The 27,331-nt window shown below is 50.1% G+C and overlaps 2 protein-coding genes across 3 annotated transcripts in view; both read right to left on the reverse strand.

The window, feature by feature from the left end:
• The window catches only part of LOC140428031 (superoxide dismutase [Cu-Zn]-like), a 77,054-nt gene extending 69,378 nt beyond the window's left edge, over positions 1–7,676 (reverse strand). The window contains exon 1 of the mRNA XM_072514002.1: positions 7,578–7,676. Coding sequence (XP_072370103.1) covers positions 7,578–7,670 — 93 coding nt within the window. The 5' untranslated portion in view covers positions 7,671–7,676. The remainder of the gene's footprint in view (positions 1–7,577) is intronic.
• Positions 7,677–8,371: 695 nt separating this feature from the next.
• Positions 8,372–27,331, reverse strand: part of LOC140428032 (superoxide dismutase [Cu-Zn]-like) — a 168,459-nt gene continuing 149,499 nt past the window's right edge. For both annotated transcript variants that reach the window (XM_072514005.1, XM_072514004.1), the window contains one exon: positions 8,372–8,655. In XM_072514005.1, the coding sequence (XP_072370106.1) occupies positions 8,577–8,655 (79 nt within the window). In that variant the 3' untranslated portion in view covers positions 8,372–8,576. The remainder of the gene's footprint in view (positions 8,656–27,331) is intronic.

Raw genomic sequence — 27,331 nt, forward strand, 5'->3', positions numbered from 1 at the left:
CTAAGTTGTTGGGCCAGCAGTCGGCTCGCCTTCTATACTGTACTCCCTGTGCCTTCCTCCACTGCGTCTCCGCCTTACCCGTGGTCAACAAGTCAAAGTCCGTGTGTAGTCTCCGTCTTTCCCTGTATAGCCCTTCGTCCGGAGCCTCCGCATATTGCCTATCCACCCTCAAAATCTCCCCAATCAGTCTCTCCCTTTCTTTACCCTCTTGTTTCCCCTTATGGAGATCAGCTCCCCTCTCACCACCGCTTTCAGCGCCTCCCAGACTACTCCCACCTGGACCTCTCCGTCATCATTGACCTCTAGGTATCTTTCAATACATCCCCTCACCCTTCCACATACCCCCTCGTCCGCCAACAGTCCCATGTCCAATCTCCAAAGTGGGTGTTGCTCCTTTTCCTCACCTAGTTCCAGATCTACCCAATGTGGGGCATGATCTGAAATGGCTATTGCCGAGTCCTCCGCTCCTGCCACCTTCGGGATCAGCACCCTTCCCAGGACAAAGAAATCTATCCGGGAGTATACTCTATGGACGTGGGAGAAGGAAAACTCTTTACTCCTCGGTCTAGTAAATCTCCAGGGATCCACTCCTCCCATCTGCTCCATAAAGCCCTTAAGCACCTTGGCCGCTGCCGGCCTCCTCCCGGTCCTAGATCTGGACCGGTCCAGCCCTGGGTCCAGCACCGTGTTGAAGTCCTCCCCCATTACCAACTTTCCCATCTCCAGGTCCGGGATGCGCCCCAACATACGCTTCATAAAGTTCGCATCATCCCAGTTAGGGACATATACGTTCACCAGCACCACCGCTTCACCTTGCAATCTGCCACTCACCATCACGTATCTACCCCCACTGTCCGCCACTATGGTCTTCGCCTCAAACGATACCCGTTTCCCCACCAGTATTGCCACCCCTCTATTTTTCGCATCCAAGCCCGAGTGGAATACCTGTCCCACCCATTCTTTTCTTAATCTGACCTGATCCGCCAGTTTCAGGTGCGTCTCCTGAAGCATAACCACGTCTGCCTTTAGCTTCTTTAGGTGCGCAAATACCTTTGCCGTCTTAATCGGCCCATTCAACCCTCTCACGTTCCACGTGATCAACCGGGTTGGTGGGCTCTTTACCCCCCCCCCTCGTTGACTAGCCATCCCCTTTTTTAAACCAGCTCCTCACCCGGTTCCCACGCAACCGTTTGTCCCCCAGACGGCACCCTCCCGGCCCGACCATCCCATCCCGTAACAGCTCCCCCTTCCCCTTAGCAGCAGCAGCAACCCAGTTAATCCCCCCGCCCCCGCTAGATCCCGCTCTAGCTTGATTGCACCCCCCATATTGCTTCCCGGAGTCAGCAAACTCTGGCTGACCTCGGCTTCCCCCGTTTATCCATAGCCTCCCTGCGTGTGAGGCCCCCTCGTTCCTACGCCCCCTTTTCCCGCCAGTTTCCATAGCGCGGGAACAGAGCCCGCGCTTCCCTCTCGGCCCCCCCCCCCTAATGGCGCAGCTCCCTCTCTCCTTCCCCATCCCCTTCCCCACCGGCGCCCACATTTCTTCGTGTGTCCCCCCTTTGAGGGGAAAAATTTCCCCCATCTGATTTACACTTTCTTGCCACCACCTCGCTACTTCATTCCAAACATCCTTTCCCAAATCTAGTCCAGCTTCTCCTCTTGAATGAATGTCCGCGCCTCCTCTGGCGTCTCGAAGTAGTGTTGTTTGCCCTGGTGTGTAACCCACAGTCATGCCAGCTGCAACATTCCGAATTTCACTTTCTTCCTGTGGAGCACAGCCTTGGCCCGATTGAAACTCGCCCTCCTTCTCGCCACCTCCGCACTCCAATCTTGGTAGACGCGGATCACCTTGTTCTTCCATCTGCTGCTCCGTGTCATCTTAGCCCATCTCAGGACCATCTCCCTGTCCTTGTAGCGGTGGAATCTCACCACTATTGCTCGCGGTATTTCCCCTGCCTTTGGTCTTCTCACGAGGACCCGGTACGCTCCCTCCACTTCCAGGGGGCCCGTCGGGGCCTCAGCTCCCATTAAGGTATGGAGCATCACGCTCACGTACGCCCCAACATCCGCTCCCTTTGCCCCTTCGGGAAGACCCAAAATCCTTAAGTTCTTCCTCCTCGAACTATTTTCCAGGACTTCCAATCTCTCCATACACCTCCTGTGTAGCGCCTCGTGCGTCTCTGTCTTCGCCACCAAGCTCTGTATCTCGTCTTCATTTTCGGCAGCCTTTGCCTTCACTCCACAGAGCTCCATCTCTTGGGTCTTTTGCGTCTCCTTCAGCCCCTCAATCGCCTGCAGCATCGGCGCCAGCACCTCCTTCTTGAGCTCCTCCACACATCGCTGGAGGAACTCCTGCTGTTCCAGGCCCCATACCAACTGGGCTCCCTCAGCCACCATCTTGCTTCTCCCTTCCCTTCTCTGCCACTGCTCCAGAGGATCCTCCACAATCTGGCCACTACTATCACTTCTTTCCATCCACATCCGGGGGGAACTCCTTCCTATGTCGCCTCACACTGGGTTTAGCCTTTGAAAATTTCCGTTGGGGCTCCCGATAAGAGCCCAAAAGTCAGTTGAAACGGGAGGTGCCGAAACGTGCGACTTAGCTGGTCATCGCCGCACCCGGAAGCCCTCCCTGCCTTCTTAAACAGCTGTGTTACATTAGCCACTTTCCAGTCCACTGGGACCCTTCCTGACTCCAATGATTCCTGAAAGATCACCACCAATGCCTCCACAATCACCTCAGCTATCTCTTTTAGAATCCTGGGGTGTAGTCCACCCGGTCCACGTGATTTATCCACCTTCAGACCTTTCCGTTTCCTCAGAACCTTCTCCTTAGTGATGGCAACTGCACTCACCTCTGCCCCCAATTCTCCTGGAGCTCTGGCATCCCAATGGTGACTTCCACCGTGAAGACTGATGCAAAGTAACTATTCAGTTCCTCTGCCATTTCTTTGTTTCCTATTACTTCTCCAGCTACATTTTCCAATGGTCCAATGTCTATTTTTGCCTCTCTCTTACCTTTTATTTATTGAAAAAAACTCTTCCTATCTTCTTTTACATTACAAGCTAGCTTGCACTCATATTTCATCTTCTCCCCCCTCATTGCTTTTTTAGCTGTCCTCTGCTCACTTTTTAAAAATAAATTTAGCGTACCCAATTCATTTTTTCCAATTAAGTGGCCATGCTAAATTGCCCATCTACCTAGCTTGCACATCTTTGGGTTGTGGGGGCAAAACCCACGCAAACACGAGGAGAATGTGCAAACTCCACACGGACAGTGACCCAGAGCCGGGATCGAACCTGGGACATCGGCGCCGTGAGGCAGCAGGGCTAACCCACTGCACCACCGTGCTGCCCCTCTGCTCGCTTTTAAGGGCTTCCCAATCCTCTGGCTTCCCACTAATCCTCGACAAGGACGGTCACGGACCCAGGGGGACGGTGCCCTAGACAGGGCAAACATTATCCTGGTAACATGTACATACCCAACTGGGACGATACGGATTTTATAAAGAAGACCATGGCGGAAATTCCGACATTGAGACACACCGACTAATCATGGGGGGGGGGGGGGGGGGGGGGAAAGAGAGAGACTTTAACTGTGTGCAGGACCCATTGACAGACTGATCAAACGGGGAAAAAGGTAGGCATGGCTAGGTAACTGGGAGCATTCATGGAGCATATGGAGGCTGTGGACCCATGGCAGTTCCTGTACCCTTGGGAGAAGGAATGCTCGTTCTTTTCACCGGTACCAACTTCTTTGCAGTGGGGAAATTGATGCTTCCAGAAATTGTAAAAGCCGAATAGTCCACGATAAGTCATCTCCGACCACTCTCTACATTACATGAATGTGAGGTTGGAGACGGGCCGTGTCCAACGCCCCACGTGGAGATTGGACACAGACCTCTTGGCCGATACGGTCTTCTGTCAGAAAACACCATAGGCTAAGGTGAGTACATTACCAACAACCAGAAGGGGGAAGTCTCATCTTCCACCTTCTGTGAGGCACTGAAGGCAGGGATTAGAGAAAGATTAAAGCCCACAAGGCTCATAGAGACAAGGAAGAGAGGGCGGCGAGGCAGCAACTGATTGACTCCACCCTGGAGGTAGACAGAAGGTACTCCGAAGCCCCAACCTTAGATCTTCTGGCGGAGAGGAGAAAGCTACAAATGGACTTTAACCTGCTATCCCCCAGGAAGGCAATGCACCAACTCCGCCATACATGGGAGGCCGTTTATGAATGTGGAGAGAAAGCCAGCTGCCTGTTGGCTCACCAGTTGAGAAAGCACGCAGCCATGAGAGCGATAGCCCAAGTAAAATTGATCTTATGGAACAATTTGCTGTTTAACATTGATGCGAGTACACGTGAAAATCCTGGCCAAGAGACTGGAGGACCGTGTACCAGAAGTGCTCACAGAGGATCAGACAGGCTTTGTCAAGAGTAGACCACTAACTGCGAACATCAGACGGCTGCTGAATGCGATAGTGACCCCATCCGGGGAGAACAACAGAGGTGATCTTCTCCCTCGACGCAGAAAAGGCATTCGAGAGAGTCGGATGGAAGTACCTCATAGAGGTATTGGAGTGGTTTGGCCTAGGGACGGGGTTCCAGTCATGGGTGAAACTCTTGTACAACACCCCCAAGGCAAGCATTCGGACCAATATCACAAGCTCTGAATACTTCCAGTTGTACAGAGGCACAAGGCAGGGATGCCCACTGTCCCCGCTCCTATTCGACCTGGCAATTACATAGAACATACAGTGCAGAAGGAGGCCATTCAGCCCATTGAGTCTGCACCGACCCACTTAAGCCCTCGCTTCCACCCTATCCCTGTAACCCCTCCTCACCTTTTTGGTCACTAAGGGCAATTTATCATGGCCAATCCACCTAACCTGCACGTCTTTGGACTGTGTGAGGAAACCGGAGCACTCGGAGAAAACCCACGCAGACACGGGGAGAACGTGCAGACTCCGCACAGTGACCCAGCAGGGAATCGAACCTGGGACCCTGGCGCTGTGAAGCCACAGTGCTATCCACTTGTGCTACCGTGCTGCCCTAAATTGAACCCATGGCAATCTCTCTGCGGGATGCGAGAGGCTGGAAGGGCATCCGAAGAGGAGGCAGAAAGCACAGAGTCTCACTCTATATGGATGACCTGCTCCTCTACACGTCAGACCCGCAGCACGGCTTGAAGAAAATCATGAAGCTCCTGGAAAAGTTCGGGGCCATCTCGGGCTACAAACTCAGGGAGGGAGGGGGGGTTGGGGCAATGGGGGCAGACAGGATACACAGAGCCTACAAGAACAAGGGTGGGAGGGCAGCAATGGAGGAATCCAGGGAAATATCAGGAGTGGCCATGGGAAAAGAGCAAAGAGGGGGCCAAAGGGCCCCCTCCAACAAAACCATCAGGGCAACAGTATAGGGCGAAAGATATAGACTATAAATATCTACGATGGAGAAAGGGCCTAAGGTGGTGCCTGAAAAACACAAAGGGCAGGAGAAAAAGAGAGGGGGACAGACGATGAAAGAGCATATAAACTGTACATAATAACCATCTCAATCACCTGCAGTATGGTGTACAGATTTAAAATTCAATAAAAATATTTTAAATTTCAGACTCACAAGTGTCACTCATACTGAAAACTGTCTTGTAGCTCTGCAGCTGCACAAATCAATTTTCATTCCAGATCTTGAGCCTCAAGTAAAAAAATGTGGACGTGGTTTACACCGTCAGTGTAGCAGGGCGGGCCTGATAGAGCCAGCAAGGACAGCTCCAGAGATTGGGACGCCATCTTTAAAAGGTGCCTCAATAAGAACCGAAGATCAACTCCTCCATCCCGCCCCCCAACCGCTGAGGTATCGCCGGTGATCCCCCCTCAATGCCCATACTCCTCCCACTCCCCCCTCCCCTCCCCCCACCCTCGCGGTTTCTGAAAGTTCACCCCTCGCTGCCTGCTCCCACCGTGCCTACAATGTCTCCCCTCAATGGCCTCGCCGGTCTCCAACTCTCCACCACCACACATAATGGGAATCCCACCCCTCAATATGGTTCTGCAGAGGGCCCATCCCTTACACTGCTCCCTGGCACACATTGGCACTGCCGTGTTAGCACTGTGCCAACTCAGCAGTGCCAGCCTGTGTCATGGGGCAGTGCCAGTGGACACTGTTTTTTACTGAGAGACAAATGTTCTCTAACTGATTCAGGGTTATCTTGGAATCTACCTTTTCGTCCTGTCTTGAAAACGAAAGACTTCAATTTTTCAATGGCCTTGAGGCCCATGTGGTTTAATAGGGTACAAATCTGCACATTTTTTGACTTGTCAGAGTGTGCAGCACCAGTTATTACACCACTTCATCTGAAACATTTCCAAACTATCCGCAATATTTTCATCAAAGACGAGTGGATCAATGCAGCAAAGTCCTTGTGCCATATTGCCAACTCCTGACACCATGTAGAAGATTGTGGGTTCCCTAAATCACCGACATCAAGGACTTCCAACAAAGGTTCTTTATTCTTGAGCTCAAGTTATGTAGAACATTTGTGCTCTGCCCACGCTCCCTGAAATAGCTCCTGTGCACCCACCATGTGACCTCTTTCGTAGCCACATCATCGCGTTCACATGTGAGCACTCGCATACTGTGGGAAATCAACTAATATGATGCCCTGTGCTCTGTCAGTTCAAGCCCATTAGATTGCAATGTGGATTCTGGGATGAGTGTAAAATCTGTTGCCATTCGTTTAATTTTTGTCTTTATTTCATTTTTAATTGAAGTTTCATCTTTTATAACTTCAGCAAAATTGCAGAAAATTATATAAAGAGTTCGAGAGGATACAGTTCTTCAAATAATGAAGAACCTTGTTGAAATTTCGCACCATTTTACAAATACTTAACTCTACATTTCTTGGTTTTCTATTAACCTAACCCAGGAGTGTTAACGAATGAGCACAGGTTTCCAGGCTCAATTTAAGTATCCAAGCAACCTGGGCGTAAATCCCATGGGGGTGGAAGGAGGGCGCCTTATTCCTCCTTTTGCCCCACCAACTGGCACCTGAGGCTGCATCGAGATACAATTTTCTACGAGATGGACAGCAGAATTTGCGGGAGATGGATTCCTAGATTTTCCGTTGAGACCGGGAGAAGCCAGTGACCATACCTGGTACACGGGCACTGATCCCCATTCATTCAACCAACGGCTGCCAGGATCTGGCACCAACGCCCGCGCGCGAGGACCAGCCGCCGTTATCCGTCCGCGCATGCGCTCCGTGTAGATTCGGAACCGTTAAATTGAGAGCGTGTCCTCGACTCGATGTGTTCAAATATCAAGTGTTAATATGCGCGCGCGTCGAATAACACCTGACGGAGGAAAGATCCTTATTCCCTTTCGATATAAATATCAGATAATGCCCAGTTTATTTTTTTGTATTTGGAGAGTTTCTAGACTGAAGTAGTTTCGACAGGATTCACGGGACCGCGTGGGGTGGTCTGTTGGTGGGGGTTACAATTCAGCGACATGCATTAAATTCACGGAGTCAAATGGCAAATCTACCATAAATCTACTATTTAAATCTAATGCTTACATCCCATTTGAAAGTGACCGTTCCACGGACCGAGTTCCCACTGTCCTGTTGAGCTTCATTACCCTTCATAAAACAGGTACCTGTCGCAATCATTGTTTCCTCATCGCCACCAACTGAAGTATATCAATGAGCATGCGCCTTACTCTATTCTCCCTCTCTCGCGCGCGGCGCACATGCGTTTCAAACTCCTCCCTGCCATGAGGTATTTGCCATGTCACATTGTCAGTTGGCAAGTTAGCCTGCGGACGTGACCATAAATTGCAAAAGGATGTCTACTCCCTGCATGTGGGTATCTTTTACCCCGTCTGTGCAAAATAAATGATATGGCGATCGACGATGATGACATCACTTCAAACGCTACTGCAAATATCGAATGTTACAAATATGCAGCTTTCAAGCTAAGAGCTTGAATAAAAGGCTGGCCCTAACTTTACAGCAGTGAAAGCAAATGCAGGTTGCACATTCTGATGTTAACTGTCACAAATCTGCATTGCAACGTTAGCCATGATGTAAGTCAATATAGTTGGCTTCGGTCTATCTGCTATGTTCCAGAAAATTGGCAAACTTAAACCGTTCCTTCGAGGAATATTGGACTAATTGAGTTCCTAGTCGCACCAAAGCTGAGCAGCTGATCTTCATGAAATTGTGAGAAATATGGTAAGAGATCCACTAATATAATTAATTAGTAGTGTTAAACTGATACATCAACATAAACAGTGCACTCAATAAGGGTCTAGATTTCAATAATAACATTTATTGATATTTGGTAAAGAGAACAAGGATACCAAATGCACTATAACAAACAACACTCTCTGGAAAATAAGTTTGGACAAAAAAATTAGCTTACAAAAGCAATTTTATACACACATTGTGTTACATTGGTAATATTAAATTCAATTTTAAAACAATGCCTGCCAACTTATGTTGTTGATTCATTGCTTGTGCACTACAGTATCACTTTTTTTTAATTAACCTCAGTTATTCCAATGACTCCCCAGGCTAAACCTGTTGAAGTGTTCCCTGTAATAAGGCTCTCTTCATTTGCACCCTTTCCCAGATCATCTTCTTCTGCCTGAATCTTTAAAATGTAAAAAATATCAGTCAGTATCTACACTAAAAAGCTCAAATATTCCTTTGTCATACAAGCAGAATCACATATGGACTGTAATTAAGCATTCTATGCAACCATTAAAATGAGTTACGAGTGAATACCACTGATAAATTCTGTTCTTTTTCCAAGGGGTAAAAAAAATCACTCAAATTTGAGGAGCAAAATCTCAAATTTCTCCTTATTTTCTTACCAAATATAACGGTTCAGAGATATATGCCCATCACAGTTGCCACACCAACATTCACATTTAATGTACCACAATAGTATCAAAGGCCCAATTTTCAACAGACAAAAAAGGAAGTGCAAATTTTTTTTAAAACAGAAACTCGGATTTCTTCTTAGGGACTGCTATAGCAAACGTTTTTCACAAAATGTCAATCCCTAATTTTTAGTCATATAAGGAGCGCAGAGTATGTTCATCGTTACTATGTTGGTATATACTATAACACCATATTATATTATAAAAAGAGACCCACCCCATCAAGATTGAAGTTAGCAAAAGCACATTGAAACTGCATGCTTGTGTATATTGAACAACTTTTAATATCTCAGCATTACAATAACCAGAGCCACGATAAACATGTTTTCAATTTTACCATTCATCAAAACTACTTAGGAGTTAACAACCTGGTGAATCAAATGTCACCTCCATAAAAGTGCTTATGAATTATATAAATAATTGTGAATGGTCATTTACCTTGACTACAATTTTTTAAGATATTTGCATATTTTCTAGAGTTTCAACAATGTTCAAAACAAAATCTAGTTCTCAATCTATTTATCCAGGTTTTTCAGGGTTCTGATTTTCCTCCTGATTAATTTGCTGTTATTATACCAAAAGTAAAACCTAAAAACAGCAAATTTAATGATCCTCCCAGAGTGCAGGAGCACATCCACCAGGTAAGTATGGATGATCCTGCAGGAGAAGGGAGACAGAAAGCCCCCAACAGGATTATCACCTGGAATTTTAGGGGACTTTTTAAAATGTATTTTATTACAAACATGTATCAGTACAGGTTACAGCAAATAAACACCCAGGGAAGCATTCTTCCCAGCAATCAACTATACAGTCCGTACAATTTTTTTCCATTTTCAATCACCCTCCCCATGATGAACAACTCCTCAAATGCGGTCAGAAATATCCCCCACCGCTGTGTCCCTTAACTCATACTTTATCTTCTCCAACCGCAGGAAGTCGTACAGGTCACCCAACCAAGCCGCTATTCCCAGTGGCGATGCCGACCGCCACGCCAGTATAATTCACTGCCGTGCAATCAGAGAGGCGAAGGCCACGACATCGACCTTCCTCCTCTCCATGAGCTCCGGCTTCTCTGAAACCCGAAATATCGCCACAAAAGGGTCTGGGTCCACCTCCTCCACGATCCTGGCTTAGACCGCGGACATTCAATGTCAACATACTCTGTTGATTATTCTTTTGTCTACTATGTACGTACTGTGTACGTTCCCTTGGCCGCAGAAAAATACTTTTCATTGTACTTCGGTACATGTGACAATAAATATCAATCAATCAATCATTCCCGCCCAGAATATTCCCACTTTTCCGCAACCCCAAAACATGTGCGCGTGATTCACTAGCCCCCGCCCACACCTGTCACACTCATCTGCTACCCTGTAAGAACTCACTCATTCTCGCCCGACTCATATGCGCCCTGTGCAACACCTTGAACTGTATCAGGCTCGTCCTTGCACAAGAGGAGGTCCCGTTGACCCTTCGCAGTGCCTCACTCCATATTCCCTAATTGATTTCCCCTCCAAACTCCACTTCCCATTTCTCCTTGATCTTCACCACTTGCCCGCCTCCCTGCTCCCCCAGCCACTTGTATATATCCCCAATTCTTCCCTCCCCTTTCACATCCAGAAGCAGCAGTTGCTCCAGCAGGGTGTATCCTGGCATCCTAGGGAAGCCCCTTCAGATCTTTCGTGCAAAGTCCCTAACCTGCAGATACCTGAATTCACTCCCCCTCGGCAGCTCTACCCCCTCCCTTAGCTTCTCCAGACTGGCAAACCCTTCCTCCAAATACAAATCCCTCATCTTGATCAGCCCCACTTTCTGTATACACTATCCATCCCCCCCCCCCCCCGGCTCAAACCCATGATTCACGCACAGCGGTGTTAACACTGACATCCCTTCCACCCTAAAATGCATCCTCAACTGACTCCATATCTTCAGTGGACTGCACCACTGGGGTTCCTGAATACCTACTCGGAGCCATTGGCAATGCTGTCGTCACCATAGCCCTCAAACGAGACCCCTTACAAGATTCCTCCTCCATCCTAAATCACTCTACCCCTTTTCTTTCCCACCACCGCTGCACCTTGTCCACATTCGCCGCCCAATAATAATGAAGCATGTTCGGCAACCCCAACCCACCCCCCCCCCCCCCTCCCCCCCGCCGGTGCCTCTGCCTCTGTAGCAGGGTCCTCCCCACCCTCGGTACGTTCCCCATCCTTGCAAAGTCCGAAATGATCGTGTACACTTTCCGAAAAAAGGCCTTTGGTATAAAGATCGGGAGAGCCTGAAAGACAAACAAGAACCTCGGCAGAATATTCATTTTCACCACTTGGACCCTCCCCGCCATCGTTAAGTGCAGTGTATCCCACCTCTTAAGATCCTCCCTGGCCTCATCCACCAGCTTCGTTAAGTTCCACTTATGGAGCCCCGTCTATCCCTCGCTACCTGAATCCCCAATTCCTATCCCTCGCAACCGTAAATGGCATCCCCCCTAAATTATTCCTCTGCCCCAGCTCATTCACCGGGAAAACCTACATTCAGTTTGCATCCCGAGAACCCTCCAAACCTCCTCAGTGGGCCCATAATCCTTCCCATACTCTCCAACGGATTCAAAACATACAGCAAGAGGTTATCCATATAGAGCGACACCCGATGCTCCCTCTATCCCCTCATTATCCCCCGCCACTCCGCCGACCCCCTAACAACCACTGCCAATGGCTCTATGGCCAGTGCAAACAGCAATGGCATCAGCGGGCACCCCTGCCTTGTCCCCTGTATAAGTCAAAACTTTGTGAGCTCATATCATTCATCCTCACCCTCGTCTTTGGTGTCACATACAGCAACCCCTGGCCACAAATCTCGGCCCAAACCAAAACCTTCCCAAAACCTCGAACGAATACCGTCACTCCACCCGATCAAATGCCTTCTCCCCGTCCATGGACAACCCCACCTCCAGTACCAGAGCCCCGACGGATTGATCACCACATTCAACAGCCGTCTTATATTACTCTTGAGCTGCCGACCCTTCACAAAGCCTGTTTGATCTTCTGCAACCACCCCTGGGACACAGTCTTCCATCCTCCCCACCAACAACTTGGCCAATACTTTCACATCTTTGTTCAATAGTGATATGGGCCTGTATGACACACATTCCACCGGGTCCTTCCCCTTTTTCAAGATTAATATCATCGTCTCCGACAACTCCCCCTTCTCCAGTGCTTCATTAAACGCTCTTAACAGATGTGGTGCCAGGTCCGCCGCAAATTCCTTATAAAATTCCACCTTGTACCCATCCGGCCCAGGGGCCTTCCCCGACTTCATACCCCTAATACTATCCAGCACCTCCCTCTGCCCCAGGGGCTCCTCCACCACCTGCCTCTTTTCTTCCTCCACATGAAGAAATTCCAGCTCGTCCAGAAACCATGTCCCCCTCCCCTTCTCCCGGGTCCGCCTCGTAAAGTCCTTGGTTGTACTCCCTAAACGCCTCGTTTATCTTCCCTGACTCCGAAACCACATCCCCAGCCCCAGTCCATATCTTCAATATTTCACTGGATGCAGGCTGCCTCCTCAGCTGGTGCACCAGCATGCGGCTCACCTTCTCCCTATACTCATATTGCACCCCTACAGAGCTGCCCTACCGCCCTCCCCGTTTTCAGCCTGTCAAACTACCCCTGCAATTTTTACCTCCTCGCCAATCCCTCCACGGTGGGCACCCTTGAATATTCCCTGTCCATCTCCACTATCTCGCTCACTAGATGGTCATATTCCTCCCTCCTTTCCCTATCCACACGAGCCTTCAACAAAATAATTTCCCCCCCCCCGGGCCACTGCCTTCAGTACTTCCCAAAAAATGACCGCTGTTGCTCTGTTTATCTGGTTATAAATATGGCGGTCAACATGGTCGCCTTTCTTAATCCTAATTATGTTTCTTCTTTCAGAGTCGCCAGGTATCTCTCGATACCGCCACAAGGTTCAACCCGAATACCGATCAAAGAGCCAATACACCAGTTAGTTAGTTCAAAGTCAATACTATTTATTTACACACACAGTAAGATCTCATGCACAACAGTACAGCAAACTAAACTATTTCTAACGCTAACGCCTATACTTAACTTGGGGTGCCAACTTAGTCAGAGGAACAATGGCCATTGTTCGGATCTGAGGCTGTCGGGTTCTAAGAGATACAGGAGAACAGATAAGGTCGTCCGTCTGGTAGTGAACGTTGACCTTGAACTTACTTGCTTCTGGTGATGTTGGTGGATGGATCTCTCCGCCTGAGAGCTAAGTCCAAGAGAGCGAATCTCTCGTGGGGGTTCCTTCTTATACTTGGAGGGGCTTCGCGTGCTTTTAGGCGGGCCTTAATCTTGGTCCCAATTAAATTGGGCAACTTCTCGATCATCGTTATCGTTCGTAACCAATAAAGGGGTGGGTGCCCTGATGGCTGGGCATGTCTTAGGTGGCCGTCGGCCTTGCTTTGTTTGTGTCTTTCTGCCGCCGGGATGTCTGTAACAGTATCAACTACCTGAGTGTTAGTCCATTGTTTATCGGAGATGGGCCATCAATATGCTAATCGACCCAGAGTTTCGATTCCGTCTGGTAACTGCTTCCCAAATATACATTCAGGCCTGTGCCTGCTTGTTGTCCAGCATTGTCCACATTTCCCTACATTCTTTGTGAGTGTCCATTTTGTATTCTGGAAGTGGCCATCCCAGATGGCTACACGCCCTCCTTGTGATCCTCAACGCGAAGCGTGAAGGATCATATTACTGAATCTTCTTTGTTCTCTGCCTAAGTCGAGCACCCGCAATCAAGGACAGGCTCTACTCTGTCCTATGGAACTTTACCTAAATTGTTTTATATACACACATTATTATAAAATTCTACGGGGCGCTATGACATTCAGGCATGCATTACACTTAAACACGGGAATCTCTAACTATTATGTAAACCATCCTCAGTCACTTAAAAGAATTTACAACAGTGTAAACTATACAGTAGCAGTAATACAGGTCTCTGTAGCTTGGCAGTCAAGTACTGAGTTTTACATCTTTTTATTAGAACAAACAGAGAAAAAAAGTCGATGCACTTTAATTCACTTAAGGAGAGTGGGGGGTTTGCTGAAGTCCGAAAAAAGGGGGTCTGAATGTATATACCGGAGTGCGGAAGGCTTTCCTTCGCCATTTCCTAATTCTCAGTGTCTGGATGACACTACAGCGTATTGTCATGGCTAACAGTGCTTCTACAATGTAGGACCGGGAATACCAGGTGATTAACTTGTCACACCAGGTTGGTGTATCAGTTGCTGTCTCTGGGTGTAGTGTATGGCAGGGATGGGAAACATTCACGGCCTGTGAGGTAGGGGTCAGGGTGGTCGCGACCGCGCGCAACTGTAGGGATCCCGCGAAGATCCAAATGGAGACCATGATGTCTGTCTTCATGTTCTCTTCCTTCCGTGGTCTTCCTGTGGCTTCTGTGGTTCTGGATTTCTGTGGACACAAGCATAATATCTGATATCTTGCTTAAGATCTCGTATATCTGTCCTTTTATTACCAATTACCCATTATAATTGGTCACCATCTGTGACTCCCTCATTTTTTGTTTTTAACCAAAAGTCTTGGGACAAGACATCCGAGAAAAAAATACTGTCACAGCGCGAACAGTCTCGCAGCCTGTGCGATCGGTGCGGTGAGTGTACCATCCCAGTGTTTGAGGATGTAAATAGCATATGGAGAGCAACCTAAGGGTTGCTGGAAAACAAACAAAACAGTTTTGAACCAAAAGTTCCGAATAGGGTGCGTATGGGCCGTGGCGGGTAAGAATGGGTGGAATCCCGGGTAGGACGGTGACCAGTGCCGTATGTGCACTACCCGAGCGTAGCTGACCAGATGGGGGTCCTCAGGCAGGGCGGGGACCAGTGCCGTTTCTCCACTGCCTGAGCGCCGGACCAGAACGGAAATAATTTGTGTTCGCCGTGGATGTTGCCTCTTGTGATTACCTACGAATCAGAAGAGTAGTTATGATCGGTTGTCTGCCGACAAACTAGTTCCTTTAACTGCCAGTGGGCGTTAAAAGAGTGGTGGTGTGGGGCCATGAATAAACTTTAAGTGCACAAACAAACATTCAACATTTAAAAGTGACAAACTAAAATAACAAAATCGGGCAGGCTCCATCAGAAAGAAGGATACCGTAAATCACATTTGGCTTGGGGTGTAACTAGCATATGGAGTCAGTGTAGTGTGACCGAAAAAGAGGGGAAGGAGGAGAGAAACAAAAATGAAGTGGCATTGCCACTTCCCTGTCATGAGAAGTGGTGGGTAAGCGCTCACAGTTTGCATGAGGCAGCTGGGACCTTGCAGCTGCTGTGGGTGGTGTTCTCTTTCATATCTGGTGGCTAGTCTAGCTGGTGGTGGGGGTCTCCTGCAATCTCGGGCGAAGTGACCTGACTACCCACAGTTGTAACATGACCCCTGGGGCACGTAAGGTGGTGCAGGCTCGCTGGTGCATTGTTCCCTTGGGTATAGTTCCCTGGGTGGGGGGTTGGGCTGTTGGTGTCGTTGCTGGTTGGGGGGGCAAAGGTGGGCTGAATCCGTTGCCGTTTTGGGGGCGCTTGACATTCTCGTGCATAATGTCCTTTCTGTCCGCAATTATAACATTAGTGGGATTTAGGCTGCTGTGGGCTATTTCTTCCCTCGTTTACCCATGCGGGGTTCTGATGCGTCCTAACTGGATGCATGTTAGCATCTGCCTGCTCTTCCTCTGCTTTACTGTAATCTGATTTTCCCTGAACGGACTGTTCCCAAGCTCGGGACAATCTCTTTTGTAGCCATTTCTCATTGTGGGCCTCATCTGAGGGGTCGTAATTTGTGCAAGCTCTCTGTCCTGCTTCTGTCGTGTGAGAGACTAGGATTCGAGTCCATTTGGCCATATTGTCTGGGGTCAAATGGGCGCGGGCTAACTCTCCAAATACCGCTGTGAAATAAATCCACAGGCGTCCAGCAAACGCTGTGGGGTGCTCTGTCTTTTTCTGCCTACATTTGTTTAGGCATTCTACGGGGTCTTCTTTGTTGTAGCCGATCGCATCTAGGATCACTGCATGCATTTCTTGGAGGGTGCCTCCTCCTACATTTTGTGGGTCGGGAAGGGCTGTCACGACTGAGGGGTCGAGGCTCAAAACTGTGAGCTTCACTTGCTCTTTTTCATCCAGGCCGTACATGGTCGCCTGTTGTTTTACTCTTGCAAAATAATGGTGTGGGTCCGATGTGGGTAGGAACGGTGTTATTTTATCGCACGCATCCCTTAATTGAGTGACGGTTAATGGGGTGGTGTACAGAAAATCTGGGTCTCCGTCTGTTGTGGCCCTGCGCTGTGTGGTGACAGGGTTCATAGGGTTGTGTTCTGCCTGTGCAGTCGGGGGTGGGAGTGCTTTTCTTTTCTGTGGTTTGTCCTGGGTACATGTGCCATGTACATTTCTATGGGCAGTCTCATTTAACTCCTGCCAATCGGGGCCATTTTCTTGGTCTAACTGGGGTCCAAACGTGTTCTGGAATCTATTTTGTACAGAAAGCAGAGATTGCAGGTCTGCAATTTGCTTTCGGCATTTGGCGTGATCTACCGAGCTCTGCCTTTGTTCCGTCGTGGAACTGTGAAGTGCTCGTAGGGCTGCTTTTAAATCATTACATTGTTTCTGTAACTGCTCGACTTGGTGTTCTGTTTCTTCTCTTAACAACACTGCGCGTTGCGTGTCTTGGTAGGCCTTATCATATTGCGACTGAAAGCTGCTTAAATGGGTAAGACAAGATTGGTGTCCCCGTTTGACATCCGCCATCTCCTTGTCCTTCGCCGCTAACTGCTCTTTCAGTTCCCTATTAACTTTCTCGTACTCCCTCACATCTCCCTCACTATTCTTATCTCTCTCTTCAATCTCTCTGCAGAGCGTCCTCACGACCTCCTCTGTGCCTCGCAATTGTGCCAAACAGGACACGATTGCCATCGGCTTACGAGCTTTCCCTAAGCTCTTCTTATGGATCTCTGTCAGGTTCTCCCACCAAGTATGCCCTATACTTCCGGGACCAGTTTCATTGTTCGCACAAAATTCACTCCAAAGGGGCCATCCTTTCCCTTTGAGATATTTTCTGATTTCCTCTTCCCATACGGGACACTGTCCTACCGGGGCAGCACGGTAGCATTGTGGATAGCGCAATTGCTTCACAGCTCCAGGGTCCCAGGTTCGATTCTGGCTTGGGTCATTGTCTGTGCGGAGTCTGCACATCCTCCCCGTGTGTGCGTGGGTTTCCTCCGGGTGCTCCGGTTTCCTCCCACAGTCCAAAGATGTGCGGGTTAGGTGGATTGGCCATGATAAATTGCCCTTATTGTCCAAAAATTGCCCTTAGTGTTGGGTGGGGTTACTGGGTTATGGGGATAGGGTGGAGGTGTTGACCTTGGGTAGGGTGCTCTTTCCAAGAGCCGGTGCAGACTCGATGGGCCTAATGGCCTCCTTCTGCACTGTAAATTCTATGACTCTATGACTACTCTACTGGTCGCTGCGACCTCGAATTCCTGGGGGTTCATTACGCGTTCCATAGCCTTCATTGCCATTTCTATCGCTATCTCTGGGGTTTCTACTGAATTTGGAACAAGGGGGGAATAAAGTGGTGATGTAAACACGGGGACGGCTTACGCTATTTTCCGGCCTACAAAACTCCCGACAGTTTTACGCAACAAAATCTCTCAGGTTTACCTTATATCCCTGTTAGTACGCATGCAAATAACACACTTCCCAATCTTGGAGGTTTGATTTGTATTGGTCTTACGCTTGTGGTTTTTCTTTTTCCAATTGGATTTCTAATTCAAATTTGGGTTCTCTCGGCCACTTCTAGGTCGAGTCTCGTCAGATGTCGCCAATAATGTTGCTCTGTTTATCTGGTTATAAATATGGCGGTCAATATGGTCGCCTTTCTTAATCCTAATTATGTTTCTACTTTCAGAGTCGCCAGGTATCTCTCGATACCGCCACAAGGTTCAACCCGAATACCGATCAAAGAGCCAATACACCAGTTAGTTAGTTCAAAGTCAATACTATTTATTTACACACACAGTAAGATCTACTCATGCACAACAGTACTACAAACTAAACTATCTCTAACGCTAACACCTATACGTAACTTTGGGTGCCCACTTAGTCAGAGGAACAATGGCCGTTGTTCGGATCTGAGGCTGTTGGGTTCGAAGAGATACAGGAGAACAGCTAAGGTCGTCCGTCTGGTAGCGAGCGTTGACCTTGAACTTGCTTGCTCCTGGTGATGCTGGTGGATGGGTCTCTCCGCCTGAGAGCCAAGTCCAAGAGAGTGAATCTCTCGTGGGGGTTCCTTCTCATACTTGGAGGGGCTTCGCGCGCTTTTAGGCAGGCCTTAAACTTGGTCCCAATTAATTTGGCAACTTCTCGATCATCGTTATCGATCTTAACCAATAAAGGGGTGGGTGCCCTGATGGCTGGGCGTGTCTTAAGTGGCCGTTGGTAACAGTATCAACTACCTGAGTGTTAGTCCTTTGTTTCTCGGAGATGGGCCATCAATATGCTAATCGACCCAGAGTTTCGATTCCGCCTGGTAACTGCTTCCCAAATATACATTCAGGCTCTGTGCCTGCTTGTTGTCTAGCATTGTCCACATTTCCCTACATTCTTTGTGAGCGTCCATTTTGTATTCTGGAAGTATTCCAGATGGCTACATCACCAACACCTCCCCATTCTGATTCAACTCCATCTGCTGATTACCGCACCTTATCACAAAAACCTTCATCCAGCAACAACCCCCGAGTTAAACCTCCACCCCGGCCTCTCCTCTCGTCCCGATCTAAACCGAATCTCCAGCCAGTGGGGCATATGGTCCGAGATAACTATCCCCGCATTAACAGCAAAAGGGATTGTAATAACAGAAAAAGGGATTATAATAACAGCAAAAGGGATTATTATTTAAATGATAAAATATTAAAGCATGCTGCTGTGCAGAGGGACCTGGGTGTGTTAATGCATGAGTCGCAAAAAGTTGGTTTACAGGTGCAACAGGTGATTAAGAAGGCAAATGGAGTTTTCTCCTTCATTGCTAGAGGGATGGAGTTTAAGACTAGGGAGGTTATGCTGCAACTGTATAAGGTGTTAGTGAGGCCACACCTAAAGTATTGTGTTCAGTTTTGGTCTCCTTACCTGAGAAAGGACGTACTGGCACTGGAGGATGTGCAGAGGAGATTCACTAGGTTAATCCCAGAGTTGAGTGGGTTGGATAACGAGGAGAGGTTGAGTCGACTGGGACTGTACTCGTTGGAATTTAGAAGGATGCGGGGTGATCTTATAGAAACATATAAAATTATGATGGGAATAGATAGGATAGATGCGGGCAGGTTGTTTCCACTGGGGGATGAAAGCAGAACTAGGGGGCATAGCCTCAAAATAAGTGGAAGTAGATTTAGGACTGAGTTTAGGAGGAACTTCTTCACCTAAAGGGTTGTGAATCTATGGAATTCCTTGCCCAGTGAAGCAGTTGAGGCTCCTTCATTAAATGCTTTTAAGATAAAGATAGATAGTTTTTTGAAGAATAAAGGGATTAAGGGTTATGGTGTTCGGGCCGGAAAGTGGCGCTGAGTCCACAAAGGATCAGCCATGATCTCATTGAATGACGGAGCAGGCTCGAGGGGCCAGATGGCCTACTCCTGCTCCTAGTTCTTATGTTCTTATACTCTGCCCCCTCCCCCCCCCAACCAAAATCTCCCAACTCACTACAAAGTACTCAATCCTCGACTTCCGGTTGCGGCAATGACCAGCTAAGCCGCACGTTTCGGCACCTCCCGTTTCAACGGACGGTTGGGCTCTTATCGGGAGCCCCAACGGAAATTTTTTGCGGCCAAACCCAGTGTGAGGTGACAAAGAAAGGAGTCCCCCCGGGTGTGGATGGAAAGGAGCGACAGTAGTGGCCAGATTGCGGAGGATCCTTTGGAGCAGCGGCAGAGAAGAGAAGGGAGAAGCAAGATGGCGGCCGAGGGAGCCCAGATGGTATGGGGCCCGGAACAGCAGGAGTTCCTCCGACGATGTGTGGAGGAGCTCAAGAAAGGTGCTGGCGCCGATGTTACTGGCAATCGAGGGACTAAAGGAAACACAGAAGGTCCAGGCGATGGAGCTCTGTGGAGTGAAGGCAGCCGAGAACGAAGACGAGATACAGGGCCTGGTGGTAAAAACGGAGGCGCACGAGGCACTACACAAGAGGTGCATAGAAAGGCTGGAAGCCCTGGAGAACAGCTCGAGGAGGAGGAAGAACCTACGGATTTTAGGTCTCCCCGAAGGAACAGAGGGAGCTGATGCTGGGGCGTATGTGAGTACGATGCTCCATACTCTAATGGGAGCTGAGGCCCCAACGGGCCCCCTGGAAGTGGAGGGAGCGTACCGGGTCCTCGTGAGAAGACCAAAGGCAGGGGAAACACCAAGAGCAATAGTGGTGAAGTTCCATCGCGACAGGGAGATGGTCCTGAGCTGGGCTAAGAAGACATGGAGTAGCAAGTGGGAGAACGCGGTGATACGCGTGTATCAAGACTGGAGTGCGGAGGTGGCGAGAAGGAGGGCGAGTTTCAACCGGGTCAAGGCAGTGCTCCATAGGAAGAAAGTCAAATTTGGGATGCTGCAGCCGGCGAGATTGTGGGTCACGCATCAGGGCAAACACCACTACTTCGAGACGGCAGAGGAGGCATGGACATTTATTCAGGAAGAGAAATTGGACTAGACTTGAGAAATTGCCCGGAGAGGGGTAGCGAGGTGGTGGCACAGAAATGTAAAGTGGGGAGAGGGGAGGGCTAATGTATAATAATGTTTGACGGGGAATTTTTCTCCCCCCGATGTGGGGGACATGAAGAAATGTGGGCGCCGGTGGAAAAAGGGGACAGGGAAGGGGAATGAGGGAACTGCGCCATTAGGGGTGGGGCTGAGAGGAAGGCGCGGGTATTTTCCCGCGCTATGGAAACTATGGCGGGAAAAAGGGCGCAGGAAGGAAGGGAGCCTCACATGCAGGGAGGTCAAAGGATGAAAGGGGGAAGCCGAGGTCAGCCAGAGTTAGCTGACTTCCGGAAGCAATATGGGGGGAGTAATCAAGCTAGAGGGGGATCTAGGGGGGGGGATTAACTGGGTTGCTGCTGCTGAGAGTAAGGGGGAGCTGATACGAGACGAGGTGGTCGGGACGGGAGGGCGCCGTCTGGGGGACAGACGGGTGCGTGAGACCTGGGTGAGGAGACGGTTTAAAAAAGGGGATGGCTAGTCGACGAGGGGGGGGGGGGGGGGGGGGGGGGTAAATGGCCCCCCAACCCGGCTGATCACGTGGAATGTGAGAGGTTTAAATGGGCCGATTAAGAGGGCAAGGGTGTTTGCGCACTTAAAGAGACTGAAGGCGGACGTAGTTATGCTCCAGGAGACGCACCTGAAGTTAGCGGATCAGGTTAGACTAAGGAAAGGATGGGTGGGACAGGTATTCCACTCAGGGTTGGACACGAAAAACAGAGGGGTGGCAATACTGGTGGGGAAACGTGTATCGTTCGAGGCTAAGACCATAGTGGTGGATAGTGGGGGCAGGTATGTGATGGTGAGTGGCAGATTGCAGGGTGAGGCGGTTGTGCTGGTGAACGTATATGACCCGAACTGGGATGACGCGGGATTCATGAAGCGAATGCTGGGACGTATCCCGGACCTGGAGGTGGGAAACTTGTTAATGGGGGGGGGACTTTAACACAGTGCTTGACCCAGGGCTGGATGAAGGCCGGCAGCGGCCTAGTTGCTTAAGGGGTTCATGGAGCAAATGGGGGGAGTAGATCCGTGGAGATTCGCCAGACCGATGGGTAAAGAGTTTTCCTTTTTCTCCCACGTCCACAAGGTATATTCCCGGATAGACTTTTTTGTTTTGGGAAGGGCACTGATCCCGAAAGTGGCAGGAACGGAGTACTCGGCCATAGCCGTTTCAGATCACGCCCCACATTGGGTGGAGCTGGAACTAGGAGAGGAAAGGGACCAGCGCCCACTCTGGCGATTAGACATGGGACTACTGGCGGACGAGGGGGTATGCGGAAGGGTGAGGGGATGTATCGAAAGATACCTGGAGGTCAATGACGATGGGGAGGTCCAGGTGGGAGTAGTATGGGAAGCGTTGAAGGCGGTGGTTAGAGGAGAGCTGATTTCCATCAGAGCCCACAAGGGGAAACGAGGGTAAAGAAAGAGAGATTAGTAGGGGAAATTTTGAGGGTGGATAGGAAGTATGCGGAGACCCCAGACGAAGGACTATACAGGGAAAGACGAAGATTACAGACGGAGTTTGACCTGCTGACCACGGGAAAGGCAGAGACACAGTGGAGGAAGGCACAGGGGATACAATATGAATATGGGGGAAAAGCGAGCCGGCTGCTGCCCCAACAACTTCGGAAGAGGGGGGCGGCGAGAGAGATTGGTGGAGTTAGGGACGAAAGATGGAGCAGAGAGCAGGGAAAGTGAACGAGGTGTTCAAGACATTCTATGAGAGGCTGTACAAGTCCCAACCCCCGGAGGGGAAAGAGGGAATTAGACACTTTTTGGACCAGCTAGAGTTCCTGAGGGTGGAGGTGGCAGGTCTGGGGGCGCAGATTGAGGTGGATGAGGTGGTCAAAGAAATTGGGAGCATGCAAGCAGGGAAGGCCCCGGGACCAGATGGGTTCCCGGTGGAATTTTATAGGAAATATATGGACCTGTTGGCCCCGCTTTTGGCGAGAACCTTTAATGAGGCTAAGGAAAGGGGGACATTACCCCGACAATGTCGGAGGCGACGATATCGCTAATCCTGAAACGGGACAAAGACCCGCTGCAGTGTGGGTCATACAGGCCCATCTCCCTCCTAATCTTAGACGCCAAACTGCTGGCCAAAGTGATGGCGACAAGGATAGAGGATTGTGTCCCAGGGGTGGTACATGATGACCAGGCAGGGTTTGTTAAGGGGAGACAATTGAATGCCAATGTACGAAGGTTGCTGGGGGTAATGATGATGCCCCCACCGGAGGGGGAGGCAGAGATAGTGGTGGCGATGGATGCAGAGAAAGCATTCGATAGGGTGGAGTGGGACTATTTGTGGGAGGTGCTGAAGAGATTTGGGTTCGGGGAGGGGTTCATCAGATGGGTTAGACTCTTGTACGTGGCCCCGGTGGCAAGCGTCGTTACAAACAGGCAAAGATCGGGATACTTTCGATTACATAGGGGTACAAGACAAGGGTGCCCCCTGTCCCCGTTACTGTTCGCGTTGGCAATTGAACCATTGGCCATAGCGCTGAGGGACTCTAAGAAGTGGAGGGGGGTGCTTAGAGGGGGAGAGGAACATCAAGTGTCACTATATGCAGACGATTTGCTGCTATATGTGGCGGACCCGGTAGGGGGGATGCCAGAGGTAATGCAGATACTCAGGGAGTTTGGAGAGTTCTCGGGATACAAATTAAACATGGGAAAGAGGGAACTTTTTGTGATGCACCCCGGGGAACAGTGCAGGGTGTTAGATGCTCTGCCGCTGAGGAGAGTAGCAAGGAATTTTCGATACCTGGGGATTCAGGTGGCCAGGAACTGGGGAACCCTACATAAACTTAACCTGACGCGATTGGTAGAGCAGACGGTGCAGGACTTCAAGAGGTGGGATATGGTGCCCCTGTCATTGGCGGGCAGAGTACAGGCGGTTAAAATGGTGGTCCTCCCGAGGTTTCTTTTCGTGTTTCAGTGCCTCCCCATCCTGATTACAAAGGCCTTCTTTAAAAAAATAGACAGGAGCATTATGAGCTTTGTGTGGGCGGGAAAGACCCCGAGGGTAAAGAGGGGGTTCCTGCAGCGCAGTAGGGACAGAGGGGGATTGGCACTGCCGAGTCTGAGTGACTACTATTGGGCCGCCAATGTGTCAATGGTCTGTAAGTGGATGAGGGAAGAAGAAGGTGCGGCGTGGAAAAGGTTGGAGACGGCGTCCTGTAAGGGAACGAGCCTAAAAGCGCTGGCGACGGCGCCACTACCGTTCTCCCCGAAAAGGTACACCACAAACCCAGTGGTGGTGGCGACCTTGAAGATCTGGGGGCAGTGGAGATGACATAGGGGAGTGACGAGTGCCTCGGTGTGGTCCCCGATAAGGAATAACCACAGGTTCGTCCCGGGGAGGATAGATGGGGGATTTCAGTGTTGGCAGCGAGCAGGAATTAAGAAGCTGAAGGACCTGTTTGTGGACGGGACGTTTGCGAATTTGGGAGCATTGGAAGAAAAATATAAGTTGCCACCAGGGAATGCTTTCCGATACATGCAAGTGAGGGCATTTACGAGGCAACAGGTGAGGGAATTTCTGCGGCTCCCGACGCAAGGGGTCCAGGATAGAGTGATTTCGGGGGCATGGGGTTGGAGAAGGTAAAGTGTCCGAAATATTCAGGGAGATGCGAGACGAGGGGGAGGCGATGGTACAGGAGCTGAAGGGAAAATGGGAAGAGGAGCTGGGGGAAGAGATTGAGGAGGGGCTGTGGGCAGATGCCCTAAGTAGGGTAAATTCCTCGTCCTCGTGTGCCAGGCTTAGCCTGATTCAATTTAAGGTTCTACACAGAGCGCATATGACGGGAGCAAGACTGAGCAGGTTTTTTGGGGTGGAGGACAGGTGTGGGAGGTGCTTGGGAAGCTCGGCGAACCACACTCACATGTTCTGGTCGTGTCCGGCACTACATGAGTTCTGGGAGGGTGTGGCAAGAGTGATCTCAAAGGTGGTGGGGGTCCGGGTCAAACCAAGCTGGGGGTTGGCTATATTTGCGGTTGCAGAAGAGCCGGGAGTGCAGGAGGCGAAAGAGGCCGACGTCTTGGCCTTTGCGTCCCTAGTAGCCCGGCGAAGGATTCTACTTATGTGGAAAGAAGCGAAGCCCCCGGGCGTGGAGGCCTGGGTAAACGACATGGCAGGGTTCATAAGACTGGAACAAATAAAATATGCGTTAAGAGGATCGGCTCAGGGGTTCACCAGGCGGTGGCAACCGTTCCTTGACTACCTCGCGGAACGATAATGGAAAAACAGAAAAGACAGCAGCAGCAACCCGGGGGGGGGGGGGGGGGGGAGGATTATTCCGTGTTCTTGTTTTTTTTTCTTAGTTAGTTGTTGATATTTGCTTTTTGTTTATTTCTTTTTCCATCTGTTGTTAGTTTAATATATTATTTAAATAACGTTTAATGTATATTCCCTTTATTAAGTTGTAAAAACGGAAAATCTTTGTTTGAAAAACTTCAATAAAATATATATTTTTTAAAAAGTACTCAATCGGACTTCCGGTTGCGGCAGGGATGAGCTAGCCGCACGTTTCGGCGGCTCCAGCTCCGACGGAACTGCGGGCTCTTTTAAGAGCCCCAACTTTGCCGGCCAAAAAACCCGGTGGGAGGTGCGTGGGAATGGAGTCCCCCCCCGAACGACGGAGGGAAAAACCGGCGGCGGCGGCTGCAGCCCGAAGAATCTTCAACCACAAGGTCAGAGGGAGTGGAGAACAAAATGGCGGCAGAGAAATCGCAGGTGACATGGGGGTCTGAGCAGGACGAGGTGGTGAGACGGTGCGTGGATCTGCTGAAGAAGGAGGTAATGACCCCGATGTTACAGGCAATTGAGGGGCTTAAGGAGACTTTAAAGACCCAGGAGACTGAGCTTCGCGTGGTGGAGGAGAAGGTGTCAGGTATTGAGGACGAGGTCCTGGGCCTGGCGGTTAAGACTCAGACGCACGAGGCACTTCATAAAAAGTGTGCTGACAGGATTGAGGCCCTTGAAAATGGAGCGCGAAGGAAGAACCTTAGGATACTAGGTCTCCCGGAGGGTGTGGAAGGAGTGGACTGTGGAGCATACGCAAGTAAGATGCTGAGGTCACTGATGGGTGCTGAGGCCCCTGCGGGCCCCAGGGAGGTGGAGTGGGCAAATCGGATCCCGGCGAGAAGACCAAAAGCGGGAGAACCGCCGAGGGCGATAATCGTGCGATTCTACCGCCTTACGGACAGAGAAGAGGTCCTGAGATGGGCTAAAAAGGTGCGGAGTAGCAGATGGGAGAATGCTGTGGTAAGGATCTACCAGAATTGGGGTGCGGAGGTGGCGAGAAGGAGGGCGAGCTTCAACCGAGCCAAAGAGGTTTTGCACAAAAGGAAGGTGAAGTTTGGGATGCTGCAGCCGGCAAGACTATGGGTCACGCATCAGGAGAGACAATATTATTTCGAGACGGCGGAGGAAGCATGGTCCTTCATCAATGAAGAGAAACTGGACCGGAACTGAGGGACTGATGCTGCAGGGAACTGTTATTGTTGTTATTATTGTTTTTGTTAATGTGATGGTGAAAGTTAATCGAGAAGTAAACAGGGAAGGGGGGGGGGGACACTGGGGAAATGTGGGCGCCGGTGAGGGGGGAAAGGCGGGACATAGTCGGAGAATGGGGAAGGAGAGGGGGAGGGGAAAGGGAGCTGCGCCATAAGAGGCGGGTCAGGTAAAGGGATGTTCCCGCGCCAGAAAGAATAAGGTGGGAAAACAGGCGCAAGACGAATGGGAGTTCCCTCACACCGGGGGGGGTCGAGGAGCGAGCAGGAGTAGCCGGGGTCAGTTGAAGTCAGCTGACTTACGGAAGTGATATGGGGGAGCAATCAAGCTAGATAGGGATCTAGCGGGGGGGGGCAACTGGGTTGCTGCTGCGGAAATCCAAAAGGAAATGGCTAAAGAGTGGGTGGTCGGGGGCGGAATGTGACGCTGGGGGAGCGAGCGGGAGGGCGGAGGCGGGATATGGGACTGGCCTAGAGAAGGTAATGGCTAGTCGACACGGGAGGGGGGCAGGTAACCCCCCCAGTGAGGCTGATCACGTGGAACGTGAGAGGCCTGAATGGACCGATAAAAAGGGCCCGAGCGCTCGCGCATTTGAAAGGACTACGGGCAGACGTGGTTATGCTCCAAGAGACGCACCTAAAGGTGGCGGACCAAGTTAGGCTAAGGAAAGGATGAGTGGGACAGGTGTTCCACTCAGGACTGGACGCAAAGAACAGAGGGGTGGCCATTTTGGTGTGGAAACGGGTAGCATTTGAAGTAAAGAACACGTAGCAGATAGTGGAGGTAGATATGTAATGGTGAGTGGTAGGCTGGAGGGAATGGAGGTCGTGTTGGTTAATGTGTATGCCCCAAATTGGGACGATGCGGGGTTCATGAGACGGATGCTGGGGCGTATTCCGGACCTGGAGGCAGGAAATTTGATTTTAGGAGGGGACTTCAATACGGTGCTGGACCCGGGGCTAGATAGATCCAGCTCAAGGACTGGAAGAAGGCCGGCAGCGGCCAAGGTACTTAAGGGGTTTATGGACCAAATGGGGGGAGTGGATCCATGGCGATTTCT

This window comes from Scyliorhinus torazame, chromosome 8 (genome assembly GCF_047496885.1).
Source record: "Scyliorhinus torazame isolate Kashiwa2021f chromosome 8, sScyTor2.1, whole genome shotgun sequence".
Taxonomy (NCBI): Eukaryota; Metazoa; Chordata; class Chondrichthyes; order Carcharhiniformes; family Scyliorhinidae; genus Scyliorhinus; species Scyliorhinus torazame.